Raw genomic sequence first — 16,295 nt, 5'->3', positions numbered from 1 at the left:
GCAACAAAGCAAGACCCTATCTCTACAATAAATAAAAATTAAAAACACCCATGTCCTCTCAGGGATGGGCCCTATATCCATGTTCACTGTACCTGCTCCTAGGGCTAACGCTTGAACTCAGAGATTCTACGTTGTGTTTTTTTAGGTTTGTGTTTTAGAAAGCTGGGGGGAGGAGGAGCAATCTACAGAGAGAAGCATAGAGGAAAATGGAGCCAGTGTGCAGAGAGAAACAGATAATGCTGAGCAAATGACCTCAGTTCGTGAGAACCTTCTCCTAGTTCTCGTCCCTCGTAAGGGCGCTTCCTCCCATGCTCTGTGAGACACCCACCTCTGTAGCTTTTAGTAAATTCCCCTTTTTTGTTTAAACTGTCTTTGGGATTCTCTAACTTGAACTAAAAGCTGCTTTATTAAAATAACAAGAGATGAACTATGTATGTGACTTTCTATTTCGTGTTACATTTGTCATAAGATGATTACAAATACCATAGCTGAATAGATTTGAGCCCTATTAGCAGCAAGGAGTGTGGCATACCAGAAGTGTGTGACACAACAGTTTAGTTCAACTGAATAACAATTTGGCCATTAGGTATGTGCAAAGCATTTTCTTACAGTTCTTGTCCCAGAGTTTTAAAAGTTAGCTATTATTATTTTTATTGTTACATAATAATTATACATATTTATGGAGTACATATATTTCAATACATAAATATAATGTACCATGATCAAAGCAAAGTATTTAGCATATCCATCAACTCAAACATTTACCATTTCTTTATGTTGGGAACATTTCAAATCTTCTAGCTATTTTGAAATATACAATAAATTATTGTATGTACTTTTTATTTTTGTGGGTACATAGTAGGTATATATAGGGAGTACATGAGATATTTTGATACGAGCATGCAATGCATAATAATCACATCAGGATAAATGCGGTATTCACTACTTCAAGCATTTATCCTTTGTGTTATAACTCTTTTATTTTAGTTATTTTATAAATGTACAGTAAGTTATCATTGACTGTGATCACCCCGACGTGCTGTCAAATAGTGGATCTTACTCATTCTATCCAAATATGTTTTTGTACCCATTAACCGTTCCCACTCCCTGCCCCTTCAATACCCTTCCCAGCCTCTGGGAACTATCATTCTACTTTCTATAAGTTCAGTTGTTTTAATTCTTAACTCTACAAATAAGTGAGAACATACGAAGTTTGTCTTTCCGTGCTTGGCTTTTTTCATTTAACATCCTCCAGTTTCATCCATGTTATTGCAAGTGACAGGATCTCATTCTTTTCTATGGCTGAATAGTATTCCATTGTGTATATGTACCACATTTTTAAAATCCATTTGTCTGTTGATGGACACCTAGGTTGCTTCCAAATCTTGACTATTGTGAATAGTACTGCAGTAAACATGGGAATGTAGGTATCTCCTCACTATATTGATTTCCTTTTTTTAGGGGGGTAGGTGGGGAAATACCTAGCAGTGGGATTGCTGGATCATATGGTAGTTTTATTTTTAGATTTTTAAAGGAACCTCCAAATTGTTCTCCATAGTGGTGTTACTAACTTATGTCCACAATGTTTCCACCAGCATTGTACAAGGGTTCCTTTTTTCTCCACATTCTCACCCAGCATTCATTATTGTCTATCTTTTGGATAAAAGCCATTTTAACTAGGTGAGATGATATCTCATTGTAGTTTTGTTTTGCATTTCTCTGATGATCAGGGATGTTGAGCACCTTTTTATATACCTGTTTGCCATTTGCATGTCTTCTTCTGAGAAACGTCTATTCAGATCTTTTGCCCATTTTTAATTGAATTATTACACTTTTTTCCTGTAGAGTTGTTTGAGCTCTTTATATGTTGTAGTTATTAATCCTTTGTCAGATGGATAGTTTGCATATATTTTCTCCCATTCTGTCGGTTGTCTCTTCATCTTACTGGTTGTTTCCTTTGCTGCGCAGAAGCTTTTAAACTTGATGGGATCCCGTTTGCCCGTTTTTGCTTTGGTTGGTTGTGCTTTTGAGGTATCACTGAAGAAATCTTTGCTTAGGCCAGTGTCCCAGAGAGTTTCCTCAGTGTTTTCTTATCGTTGTTTCATAATTTGAGGTCTGAAATATATAAGTCTTAAGCCGTTTTGATTTGATTTTTGTATATGGTGAGAGATAGGAGTCTAGTTTCATTCCTTTGCATATGGATATCCAGTTTCCCCAGCACTCATTCAAGAGACCATGTCCTCTTCTTTCAGGTTGAAGAACTCCCTTTAGCACTTCTTGTAGGATAGGTTTGGTGTTGACTAAATCCCCTAGCGGGAAAGTCTTAATTTCTCCTTCATGTTTGAAGGATATTTTTGCTTGATATACTGTTCTAGGATATTTTTTTTTCCTTCAGCACTTTAAATATGTCATGCCATGGCCAGGCATGGTAGCTCACACCTGTAATCCCAGCATTTTGGGAGGCCGAGGCTGGTGGATCACCTGAGGTCAGGAGTTTGAAAGCAGCCTGGCCAATGTGGCAAAACCCCATCTCTACTGAAAATACAAAAATCAGCTGGGCATGTTGGCGTGCACCTGTAATGCCAGCTACTTGGGAGGCTGAGGCAGGGGAATCACCTGAACCCGGGAGACAGGTTGCAGTGAGCCGAGATAGTGCTACTGCATTCCAGTCTGGGCAACAGAGTGAGACTCCATCTTAAAAAAAAAAAAAAAAAAAAGCCTGGCGTGGTGGCTCACGCCTGTAATTCCAGCACTTTGGGAGGCCAAGGCAGATGGATCCCTTGAAGTAAGGAGTTTGAGACCAGCCTGGCCAACATGGTGAAACCCTGTGTCTACTAAAAATACAAAAATTAGCTGGGTGTGATAGTGCACACCTGTAATCTCAGCTACTCGGGAGGCTGAAGCAGAAGAATTGCTTGAACCTGGGAAGTAGAAGTTGCAGTGAGCTGAGATCATGCCATTGCACTCCAGACCAGCCGCGGTGACAGAGTGAGACCCTGTGTTTAAAAAAAAAAAAAAAGGCCATGCCACTTTCTCCTGACCTGTAAGGTTTCCACTGAGAGGTTGACTGCCAGACATGTTCAAGCTTCTGAGTATCTTATTTGTTTCTTTTCTCTCGCTGCCTTCATGATCCTTTCTTTGTCCTTTACCTTTGGGAGTCTGATGATTAAATGCCTTGAAGTAGTCTTCTTTGGGTTAAATCTGCTTGGTGTTCTGTAACTTTCTTGTACTGGAGTATTGATACCTTTCTCTAGGTTTGAGAAGTTCTCTGTTATCTCTTTAAATAAACTTTGTACCCTAATCTCTCTCTCTACCTCCTCTTTAAGGCCTATAATTCTTAGATTAGCCCTTCTGAGGTCATTCTCTAGATCTTGTAGATGTACTTCTTTTTTCTTTTGTCTCCTCTGACTGCATATTTTCATTTATTTTATTTATTTTGAGACGGAGTCTCGCTCTGTTGCCCTGGCTGGCGTGCAGTGGCACAATCTTGGCTCACCACAACCTCCGCCTCCCGTGTTCAAGCGATTCTCCTGCCTCAGCCTCCCGAGTAGCTGGGACTACAGGTGCATGCCACCATGCCCAGCTAATTTTTGTATTTTTAGTAGAGACGGGGTTTCACTATGTTGGCCAAGCTGGTCTCGAACTTCTGGCCTCGTGATCCGCCTGCCTCGGCCTCCCAAAGTGCTGAGATTATAGGCACGAGCCATGGCGCCCAGCCCTGGCTGCATATTTTCAAATAGCCTGTCTTCAAGGTCACTGATTTTCTTCTGCTTGATCAGTTCTGCTGTTGAGAGGCTCTGATGCATTCTTCAGTATTTCCGTTGAAGTTTTCAGCTCCAGATTTCTACTGGATTTTAAAAAATTATTTCAATCTTTTTGTTAAATTTATCTGATAGGATTCAAATTCATTCTGTTATCTTTAATTTTGTTGAGCCTCCTCAAAACAGCTATTTTCCTCTCTCTGAAAGGTCACGTATCTCTGGGAGTGGTCTCTGGTTCCTTAATGAGTTCATTTGGTGAGGTCATGTTTTCCTGGATGGTCTTGATGCTTCTGAATGTTTATTGGTGTCTGGTCATTGCAGAGTTAGGTGTTTATTGTAGTCTTCACAATCTGGGCTTCTTTGTACCTATCCTTCTTGGGAATGCTTTCCAAGTATTTGAAGGGACTTGGGCATTGTGATCTAAGTCTTTGTTCACTGTAGCCATGTCTTCATTAGGAAGCATCCCAAGCCCAGATATGCTGTGGCTCTTACAGACTTGTAGAGGCACCACCTTAGTTGTCTTAGGTAAGATCCAGAAGAATTCTCTGGGTTAGCAAGCAGAAACTCTTGTTCTCTTCCCTTACTTTTCCCAAAATAAATGGAATCTCTGTCTGTGCTGAGCTGCCTGGAGCTGGGGAAGGGGTAACATAGTCACCCCTGTGGCCACCACAGCTGGGACTATGCTGAGTCAGACTCGAAACTAGCATAACAGTGGGTCTTGATTGAGGCTTATGGTGACCACTGCCTGGCTGCCACTTATGTTTGCTCAAAACCCAAGGGCTCTACAGTCAGCAGGTGGTGAATCCATTCAGGCTTGTGTCCTTCCCATTAGGGTGGGGTGAGTTCCCCACTAGCTGTCTGGGAGCCAGGGCCAGGAGTTGGGAAACTTACAGATTTACCTGGTGCTCTCTGTTCTACTGCAGCTAAGCTGGCACTGAAGCTGCAAGACAAAACCCCTCCCAGTCTTCCCTTTCCTCAGAGAACTGTTTCCTTGTGGCCACAACTGCCCTAGGCCCACAGGGACTACTGTCTTCCAGCCACCAGTGTTCACTCAAGGCTCAGTGTATTAGTCCGCTTTCATGCTGCTGATAAAGACATACCTGAGATTGGGCAATTTACAAAATAAAGAGGTTTAATTGGATTTACAGTTCCACATGGCTGGGGAACCCTCACAATTATGGCGGAAGGCAAGAAGGAGCAAGTCTCATCTTACATGGATGGCAGCAGCCAAAGAGAGAATGAGGAAGACGCAAAAATGGAAACCCCTGGTAAAACCGTCAGATCTCGTGAGACTTATTCACTACCAGGAGAACAGTATGGAGGAAACTGCCCCCTATGATTCAGTTATCTCCCACTGGGTCCCTCCCACAACACGTGGCAATTATGGGAGTACAATTCCAAAAGAGATTTGTGTGGGGACACAGCCAAACCATATCACTCAGTTAGCTTGTGGTGAGATTTGGGTGGGGACACAGCCAAACCATATCACTTAGTTAGCTTGTGGTGAATGCTGTCATGACTTAGTCTCTCCTTCAGGACAGTGGACTTCCCTCTGGCCCAGGGCATGTCCAGAAATACCATCTAGGAGCCAAGACCTGGAACTGAGGACACCAGGAGGCTGCTTAGTGTTCTGTCCCACTGTAGCCGAGCTGGTACCCAAGCTGCAAGACAAAGTTCTCTTCACTCTTTTCTCTCCTTTCCTTGAGTAAGAGTTTCTGCTCATAGCCACCACAGCTCAGAATGTGCTGGGTCACATCTGAGGCCAACATGGCTCTGAGTCTCACTCAAGGCCCTCAGTAAGTACTGTTTGGCTGCCACTGTTGACTATTTAGGTTCCAGGGGCTGTGTACTAAGCAGGCAGTGAATCCTGCTAGGAGCAGGTCCTTCCATTCAAGGCAACAGATTCCCATCTGGCCCAGGGTGTATCTGGAAATGTCAGCTGGGAGCCAGGGCCCAGAATGGCAATCTCATGTCTCTGCTTGGTACCCTGTTCTAGTATGGCTAAGCTGATAACCAAGTTGTAAGACCAAGTCCTCTTTACTCTCTCCTCTCCTCTCTCCTCAAACAGAGGGAAGAAGTCTCTCCCAGATCTGTGAGCTGTACTGCTTGTGGTTGAGGAGTGGTAATGCAAGCACTCCTTTGGTTGCCCCAGGTGGTGTCTCACTAGGTCGTGCGCTCCCTAAGTCCACTGGCTCCAAGCCCATCCCAGCACAGCACGAGGACTCGTCCAGGAATTTTAGTCCTTGTGACTTAGACTCCCTTTCAAGTTTACTGAGGTCCCCAGAGCACTTCAGCCCATGGTGGTAGGGCTTGCTGGAACTCAGGTTCCAGTTGCTGGGGTGGGCAATTCCCCTATGGTTAGAACTGGTCTAACTGCTCCCTATGTGGGTGCAGACTGAGTTCTGTCCTGCCTTGCTTTCTCCTGTGACAGGACAGAGTCCCATAATCACTATGCTCTCCCTCCCCCAGGCATACAGATTCTCTTTCCATGCCGTGTGACTGCTGCTGACAGAGGAGGGAGGGTAGCGTAGGCATTTTGAGACTATCTTTCCTCTTCAGTACCTCTTTTATTAATATGATGTTAAAACCAGGTACTATGATCATTCACCTGATTTTTGATTTTTATGAAGGTGCTTTTTTGTGTGGATAGTTGTTCAGTTTCGCATTGCTACAGGGGCGATAATCACTAGAGGCTTCTGTTTGGCCATCTTGCTCTTCCTCCCTCCTCTCTAATTGTATTTTTGTACCCACTAATCAACCTCTCTTCATCCCCTCCCCACCTCAACACTTCCCGGACTCCAATAACCATCACTCTACTCTAGCTCTGTAAGATCAACTTTTTTAGCTGCCACATATGAGTGAGGTGATGTGATATTTGTCTTTCTGTGTCTGACTTATTTCACTTAACATAATAACCTCCAGCTCCATCCATGTTGCTGCAAATGACAGGACACATTCTTTATGGCGGAATAGTATTCTGTTGTGTATCTGTGCCACATTTTCTTTATCCATTTATCCATTGCTGGCACTTAGGTTGATTTCATATTTTGCTATTGTGAATAGTTCTGCAATAAACATGAGCATGTATGGAAATATCTCTTGAATATACCGATTTCCTTTCTTTTGGATATATAAACCAACAGGAGCATTGTTGGATCATATGGTAAATCTATTTTTAGTTTTTTGAGGAACTTGAATGTTCTTGGTGGGTGTGTCAAATCAGTTGACTGTTAATACATGGATTTATTTCTGGATTCTCTATTCTGTTCCATTTGTCTGTGTGTCTCTTTTTATATTAGTACCATGATGTGTTGGTTGCTATAGCTTTGTGGTATATTTTTAAGTCAGGTAGTGTGATTCCTCCTAGTTATTAGTATTGTCATGTCTAACATAGCAGTTGAATAGCTTATTGGCAGTTGTATCTGGCACAGTAATACCTCTCTTAGTTTATTCTTTGCTCAGTCATACTTCTCCTGGTATATATTCATTGGGGCTTTAATAATGGTTTTTTTCCTCAAAACAGATGTGTCATGTGTCGTTTTCCCATTCAAACTGCCCAGCATTTTTAGTCTCATCCTTTGTTCAGACTATGAACACTCTTTGATAAATAGCCTATGGTAGAAGCATCAAATCTTCCTAATCCTAAGTACTATGATATGGAAACACCCCCCTTCCTGTTCTCCTGTCTCTCCCCAGAATTACACCTCTGTAAGAACTTAGTCATTTTGCTTGTAGGACAACTTGTTGAACTTTCCTCAGTTTAGTGAATTGACTGCAGTTCTTATCTAAACTACAATTTATCTCTTTCCTTTGTACTCCCAACCTATCATTACAGTAGTCATTGTAAGAAAAACAAAACAACTGGGTATTTGTTCTTTTTGGCTGCCCAATAGATGAACTCCATAGTTACATTAGGGGAATTCCATACCTCACAGTGTTTTGTGAGAAACAGTGTCACTACTGCATGTTTCCCCCCAGCCCTCACACAGCCTGTACCCAGACAGAATTGGGTGAAAAATGCATACTGTTCAAGCTTACCTCTCTCCAGATTTGAGGATAAAAATTACAGCAGTATGGAGTTGGAGTGGTTCAGCTGGCCAGGGTGGGCAGGGGAGTGGTGAGTGGACATAGTAGCCATAACTTGCTTCTCCAAACTCTGGAATTTTTCTCATTGACACCACATTCTGGTTCTGAATTTTTACTTGAGATTGAATCCCTTACATTGGTTGCTGACAGTGATTACCAAAAAAAATTTTTTTGATTCCTCTTACTAAAATTGGGGGAGAGTCTATGATCTAGCTGAATGGTCTTATATCCCAAGCCTCTGAAAGCTAGAGCGGTCCTCAGTTCCTTGTCTTGTAGATTTCTGTGCTGAGAGACTTACTCTTTCTTAACCATCCCAAGAGCACTATAGTACTTTATGATGGTGGGAACCCCAATGGTGAGGCCCTTTATCATAGTCTTTCCAGGCAAAGGATTTCCTCTCTCTTCTTTATGGTCATTTTATACATTGTAGCCACTGTTGGAATCTTTGGCTTTAATAAAATAAAGAGCATCAGTTTTTAGCAAGATTATAATTCTCTGATAGTAAATTTACCACTGTAATATCTGTTTAGCACAAAAACCCTGATCAAGTGAGTTCTTTTAGCTTTTAGGTTATATTTTCGAGTCTAACCTGAGAGTTAAGAGAAGTTTTCCTTAGTATCTGTTGAAGTCAACTGACCTTGTTAATTTAGGCCAATTAATGGCATTGAGGTATTTACAAAATATAAGTCTACAGAGTATTCATGATGTACTTACCGGTTTCTTTCTCATTTATCCCAATTACCAAAGCCGTGTGTGTTCATTGTGGAAAAATTTGGTAAGTACAGAGAAATTTATTTTTTTAAAAAAACAAGGTAGGTCTCCAAATTGATCTACAGATTAAATGCAGTTCCTATCAAAATTCTTGGTGCCTTTTTTTAAAAAAAAAACTTATATCGATAAAATGATTCTAAAATTCCCATGGAAATGACTCAGAATAGTCAAAACAGTCTTGAAAAAGAACATTGATGGACTCAAATTTCCTGATTTTTAAACTTAATATAAAGCTACTGTAATCAACATGGTATGGGACTAGAATAATGATAGGCATATGCAGGTTAATGGGATGGAATTGAGAGTCCAGAAATAAACTGTAACATTTATGACCAATTGCTTTTTGACAAAGGTGCCAATATAATGTAATGGTGGAGGAAAATAATCTTCTCAACAAATGATCCTGGAACAGCTTGATTTCCGCATGCAAAAGGATGAATTTTGACCCCTCTCTTACACCAAAATTAACAAAAGTGGATTAAAGACTTACATCTTTTTTTTTTTTGAGACGGAGTCTTGCTCTGTCGCCCAGGCTGGAGTGCAGTGGCCGATCTCAGCTCACTGCAAGCTCCGCCTCCCGGGTTCACGCCATTCTCCTGCCTCAGCCTCCCGAGCAGCTGGGACTACAGGCGCCCGCCACCTCGCCCGGCTAGTTTTTTGTATTTTTTAGTAGAGACGGGGTTTCACCATGTTAGCCAGGATGGTCTCGATCTCCTGACCTCGTGATCCACCTGTCTCAGCCTCCCAAAGTTCTGGGATTACAGGCTTGAGCCACTGCGCCCGGCCATAAGACTTACATCTAAGAGCAAAACTATAAACTCGTAGAAGAACTACATAGTTGTAAATCTTCATGATGTAGGATTGGTCAGTGGTTTCCTAGATACGCCATCCAAAGTACAAGCAAACAAAGGGAAAAATGATGCATTAGGCTTCCTTAAAAACTTTTGTGCTTCAAAGGACTTTTTCAAGATAGTGAAAAGCCGGCCCACAGAATGGGAGAAAATATTTGCAAATCATACACCTGATAAGCATCTAATGTCTAGAATATACTAAGAACTGTTACAACTCAATAATAAAAAGCAACTAAATTTAAAAACTGGGAATAAGAAATGAATAGATATTTCTCCAAAGAAGATAATAGATGGCTAATAAGAACATGAAAAGATGTCGAACATCATTAGTCATGAGGGAAATGCAAATCAAGGTTTCATGATATACTGTCATGCCTGCTAGGAGTCCTGTAATAAAAAAGATGGACAATAAAGTGTTGGTGAGGATGTAGAGAAATTGGAACCTCATACATTGCAGGTGGGAATGTAAAGTGTTGTAGCTGCTTTGCAGTTTGCAAGTGTTTAAACACAGAGTTACCATATGACCCAGCAATTGCCTTCTAGATAGATACACCCAAGATAAATGAGAACATAGGTCCATGGAGAAACGTGTACACAAATATCCATTGTAGTCAAAAAGTGGCAACTTTGTTTCCTATAATAGCCAAAAGTAGAAACTTCTAAATGTCTATCAATTGGTAAATCCTTAAACAGAATGTAATATGTACATAAAATGAAATATTATTCAACCATAAAAAGAAATGAAGTGCTGATGCTTACAACACAGTGGACACACGTAGCGGAACATGGGCTGAGTTTGAAAAACCAGACACAGAGGCCACGTATTGTATGATTCCATTAAAATGACATGTTCAGAACAGGCAAATCCATAGAGACAGAAAGTAGATTAGTGGTTGCCAGGGGCTAGTAGGAGCAGGGATGGGGAGTGACCTTTAATGGGTATGAGGTTTCTGTTGGGGTTGATGAAAACATTTTGGACTTCAGTAGTGGTGATGGTTGTACAATCTTGTGGATATGCTAAAAAACACTGAATTGTATACTTGAAAAGGATGAATTTTATGGTATGTGAATGACATCTCAATTTAAAAACCCAGCAAAAGTTACCTCAGATCCCACTGCCTAAGGACAACCAAATCGAGCATTTTAGAAAAGGCCTAATGCCAGGCACCTCAGCCCCTTTGATACCTTCTCTTTCAATTCCTCACTATAGCTTTGTGAATCTTCTGTCAGAACTGGAACTCCTGACTCCTTCCTCAGTGTTCTTTCCACTAATTTGCTCTGCCTGTTTTACACAGAATTTTAGGTAAAGAGAGAAGATGCTAATTTGGAATATCATTAAAATAATATTTTACAAAGTTGGGTGCTTTACTCAAACACACAGTTGACCAGAAAATATTTATGGTTTGGTTCAGGTAACACTCAGCACCCAAGCTTAAAGCAAAAACTTGAGAAATGGATTAAATCTCTGAAGTTCGTCTTTAGTGTCAAGGGGTTTATAGTAATTTTTTTCCAGAGATTGTAAGAAAAAAACAAGTAAAATTAGAAACTCCCCTTACATATTCATTTGTCTTGGCCTGGATTAACACTGGACAAGAAAAGCTGGTTGTATTTTGTTTTCACAAAATATGCTATGTTTCATTTCTATTCTGTGCAGCTGGAGTCTTTAAAGTAGACAGCATCAAGAAAACACATGAGCATGAAAAACCTTGTTAGGATGGTTAATTTAGTTTATTTTATGCTCTTAACATTTTAGAGCAACCAAGCATAGGTTCAGAGGTTTTCTCCTGTGTGTTCCTTTATTGATTAATGTTTGTTCCTTATTAGTGAACATTTAAAACCTTACTACTCCTTGCAAAACAAGACTTGTTTTTTTTTTTGTTAAAAGAGAATTAGTCATACTTTCTAATGACATTGACATGAAAATATTGTATTTGTAAAATCTGTGTTTTAAACACCTTGAATCTAAGATATTGGTGCTGTGGCTTTAGTCTTTCATCATATAATTTAAGAAATTTTCTTTGAAAATTATTTCCAGAAACTTATGGATAGCTTGGTCCTGGCTGAGTAGTTTTCATCATAGTGCTGTTAAGTCCTGCTATTTAAGGCCATATAGATTCTGATTGAAACAAACTTGCTTTTAGTAAATAAATAGCACTGAGATATGGAAATCCAAGTAAATGGCAAAGTGAATTCTCTTTCCCAGAAAATGCTCTCAAAATTTGATTTTAATATAAGTAACACTTTTACTTAGATATCATAAACTCATTTTGATTTTACTGTAGATGGACTCCGCCCGAATTCTAAATTCTATGAGGGTAGAGACTGTTTTTGCGATTACTGTAATCCCAGAGTTTATCCTTATTCCTCATACAAAAAATGTTTGTTATATCATTTATATATTTGTAATTATGTATATTTGTATATATTATTTTGTAATATACCTCCCCATTAACTATAACGTTCTGAATTGATAACATTGTGTGTAATAACTTTTCTTAATGTTTTTGTCTTTCTCTATAGGTTGGTATTTTGTATGGCATCTTTTTTTATCAAAATTCAAGTTTCTCCGGGAACTGGTAGGAGACACAGGATCCCAAGAGGGAGATCATGAGCCTTCAGGGTCTGAAACTGAAGAAGACACTTCCTCCTCTCCACACAGAATCAGATCCGCTCGCCAAAGGAGGGCACCTGCTGATGAAGGCCACAGACCCCAGACATAGTCGTGTACTCGTGAAGGATGAAAAGGCAGTTGCTAGCTTCTGTCTTTTAGTGACTTGGCTTTGAAATTTACTGATGACTGAAGAACATTTGTATTGGATTTTAAGTCCAATTTGAAAAAAGATTTACATGTAAGCCATATAAAAATAAAGGGAATTAAAACCAAATTGGACTATTATACATTTCATCTTAAAGATAATCTTTTGTTTCACTAGCTTTCTACTTATACTTTTATTCCTTGGCTTTTGGGCTTATTTTCTTGCACTGCTGCAGATCTGGTAAACATTAAAGGCTTGAAAAACCATATTTTGTTAGCCCTAAAGTGTACATTTTTCTTCCCACTTTAACTTGTCTGAAATTGGGATGCATCTCATTACTGTCAACCAGGTGATAGTCATGTAATTCTCCTACTGTGTGCATGTGCGAATTTACAGCTTGTCATCATGTCATTCCTTTAACCAACATGTGTTTTGTTGGTATCAAATGTGTCAGGTTTAACTGACATTTTAAAATGTCTTCAAAAAGATTACACTATGATTCAGCATTGAAACGAAAAGTTATTGTGTATGCAGAAAAGCATGGAAACAGAGCAGCGGGGCGTACATTTGATATTAGTGAAGCAAATATTCGTCGCTGGAGAAATGATCGCAATTCCATATTTTCCTGCAAAGCAACAACAAAATGTTTTACGGGACCTAAGAAAGGTAGATACCCACAAGTAGACGAAGCTGTACTACATTTCGTCAGTGAGACACGTGCAAAAGGACTGCCTATCACACGCCAAGCAATGCAATTGAAGGCAGGAGAAATTGCCAAAACCCTGGGAATTGATGAAACAAAATTCAAAGCGACAAGAGGCTGGTGTGACCGATTCATGCGCCGAGCAGGACTGTCATTAAGGCATCAAACATCGTTTTGTCCCGAGCTCCCCGCTGCCATTAAACAGAAGACAGTGTTGGAGCACTCTTTCAAGAAGTGCTGCATAACCAGTCCTCTTGACAACACCGGGAGAGATGTTATGTGGAAAAACGCAGACATCAATGACTGTGGTTTGAAAAGTGATTCAGAGGAGTTGGATTCAGAATATGAAGTTATAATTATAACTTAACCAATTTATTTCACACATTTTCTTTACATATGCACAAGAGTGATGTGATAAAAATCTGTTAAAGTGCTGTTTCAATAAATACAAAATCAACGTTTTCTGTGATATGAAAGCATTGTGTCATAGTTTAATGGGCAGTGTTTTTTCTTAGTGGTACATATGGTGCATCTTAACAATTGGTAGTATCTTAGGTTAAATTAAGAATGGTAGCTTGTAAATTTATTTTTCTTTTTAAGATAGCAGTTATTTATTGGGGAATTTGATTCTGACTCATAATGTTAAACTTGTTATCCTGTGTGAAACACATTTCTGGGGGGCCAGGTAACCTATTCGATATTTTAGAGTAGTAACTTAGGAATCTAAGAACTATCTTCTACTTCAGGAAGAGTGGAATTAGTTACTCCCTTTGTATAGGAGGACTTTATGCTCAAGGAATGTGTTGTGGAGAAAAACACTTCTTCCCAAACAGCAATTCATTGACGAGACCTCAAAGGTAATGCGTATTGAGGAAAACAGTAGTGGGTGAAAATACCCGCTTAGCTGTAAAATGACTCTCTTGCCAGGTTTCCATGTTTGTCTTAACTGAACTCTGGACTGAGTGTTTACCAGGGAGGAGAGATGTGAATTAAACAACCTTCCTGTTTAGTGTTACCTGCTTTGTACAAGAATGAAATGCAAAGCCAACTTATTTTATTAATCCAAGTTCTTTTTATGTTTTTTTTTTAACCTTTATTAAGGACTAGTCATCACAAAATATTTAACCTCTATTTTATGATGGTGTGTTATGATGTTTGATACCTCATACTTCTTGCTTAGAGTTTTGTTTAACAGTTCACTGGCTCTGTCCCAATATTTGTGATGAACACCTCTTTGCTATATTGTAGCTCTTGGAGATACTAAAAGGGAATTCACAGAACATTACTTTAGTTTTATGTGTTTGCTAGGGGAAGATTTCCTAGCTGCTGAGAGCGAGGCACAGTCTTTCTGTCTTCATTTCTTTATTAGATACAATTTTCTATTTTTATGTGACTCTAGGGCATAACAAAACAGTGACGGTTTCAAGCATTAATTTTAATGCTTCCTACTAGCTAAATATCATCTTAAAATGATTATCAGAAAAAATAATGCCCCCAAAACGTTTCGGTACTGGGAGGATATTTAAATTAGATTTTTCATAGTCTAATGTTTTGAACCATGGATTCTGTTTTATGGTGAATACCTAAGGTTTAGATAATAGTTGCTGGAAAGTTTAAAGTAGCTGGTGAGCTTCCTGTTATGTCACTATTAAAGAATTGATGGGCTGATGTAACTCTCCCGCCGAAATCTACAAGGGTCATGCCCAAATTCATACAGGTTAACTTTTGTAGAGGTATATATGTTGGCATTATTTATTGACATTTATGCTTTAAGCATGTCTTATTTTATGTAATTTTAAGAAATACTCTATTTAACTTGTGAAATACACCTAAAAGCATACTAGTTAGCTCTTAACCTCTCACTTAGGGAGGGTAAAGAAACATCACTGATGCCAATATGAAGATCTCTAAAATCCTTTGTTTAGAACTTTGTTCTCTTCGTGCACCTCACAACACACTTACCATGGTACACATTTCTTAATGCCACTAAGAAAGGCAAGATAGTTAACACAATTATTTATGTGGTATAGTGTTTCTTTTCCTGTTTTAGTGCTTTTGTAGCGAAACTTATCAGAACTGCATCACAACTGCATTTTCAGTCTCAGTGGGAGGTGAACTAGCCTGTGTTTAATTAGAGCTTAAAAGTGTATAAGCATTAAAAACACATACATGTATTAGAATCTTGTCTAATCCCTCACAAAGGATGATGGTGATCAGCATGCCATCTTTTGAAGATTAATTCTAAAATGGAGGACTCTGGTAGGTTGTTCTATTTCCTTCCCGATCAGCCATTCATTTCCAAATGTTTTGCCTTTGAAACTTTTTGTGAAAATTGCCTGTACCAATTGCATTGGTTGTGTTGCTCTGATTTAAATGCCAAAAATACTAAATATTTGTGTAGTGCTGTTAAATGAGGTTTTTGATATTTCCACCACTTGATGAATTTTGTAGTGATATTTTCGTAGTTGAAACAAGTATATTGCTCTGGTGGACAGCCACCTCACAGACATGCAGACCCATTTCTTTCGATATTAGGTTTAACACCATTTTAATTTTATTTTGCTGAAGGTTTGGAATATATAAAGTAATGGATTCACAAAATATGATATCTTAAAACGTGTTGAAAGATTTGAAAGTGGTACATTTTACTTTTAAGAGCAACAATTTTGAAATTAGTCAACGATGCAGTCTTTTTTAAAAGTCAGTTTTCTCAAGTAGTATGTTGTAATGTAAGATGTGACTGATATAACTAGATTTTGACTGGTAAACTTTAAGTGCTTTTACATTTGAGGTTGACTTTAAAAAGCCATTGAGCAGCCCTCAGAGGTTATGGACTCTCAAGCGACTAATGGAATAGTGTTCTGTTGTGAAGTCTAGAACTAAAGCACTTTGTATTGTCTGCTTCTAAAGTGTCCTATAGTTTTTAACTTAAAGTGTAAAGAGTAACATTTTATCTTATGGCAATTAAAGTTACATTTTTCATTTGTTGATGTACATGTGCTACCTGTTTTATGGGGAATGTTTAACATGATCCTCCAAGTTGGTTCTGTGCGTAACCATTCACCAAATACTGCTGCTGTGGTTCCTTGAAGGAAATATTCTGTGCTCTGCTATGATGCATTGCCATCTTGCTGCTTGACAATAGGTTTATAAAGACTTAGAATTATGTGTTTTAATAGTACCTTTGTATATATAACAAGATGTAAAATTAAAGATGAGGAATGTATGTAAATGATCATTCACTGTTTTTGTTATAAAACTGGTCAGTACTATAAAGCTTCTGTGGTTTGTATGATGTTTTAACTTTCACTTTAAACTGCATAGAATAAATTAAAATGAATACAACAAAAGTTGTGTGTCTCTGATT

At 38.9% G+C, this 16,295-nt stretch overlaps 1 protein-coding gene across 1 annotated transcript in view; it reads left to right on the top strand.

The window, feature by feature from the left end:
• Positions 1–16,278, top strand: part of SMIM13 (small integral membrane protein 13) — a 41,173-nt gene extending 24,895 nt beyond the window's left edge. Inside the window, exon 2 of the mRNA XM_017891168.1 lies at positions 11,990–16,278. Within this exon, the coding sequence (XP_017746657.1) occupies positions 11,990–12,189 (200 nt within the window). The 3' untranslated portion in view covers positions 12,190–16,278. The remainder of the gene's footprint in view (positions 1–11,989) is intronic.
• The last annotated feature ends 17 nt before the right edge of the window (positions 16,279–16,295 follow it).

Source organism: Rhinopithecus bieti, unplaced genomic scaffold, assembly GCF_001698545.2.
Source record: "Rhinopithecus bieti isolate Rb0 unplaced genomic scaffold, ASM169854v2 scaffold_19939, whole genome shotgun sequence".
Lineage (NCBI taxonomy): Eukaryota > Metazoa > Chordata > Mammalia > Primates > Cercopithecidae > Rhinopithecus > Rhinopithecus bieti.
The sequence above is the reverse complement of the archived record's forward strand: the minus strand, read 5'-3'. Positions and strand labels throughout refer to the sequence as shown.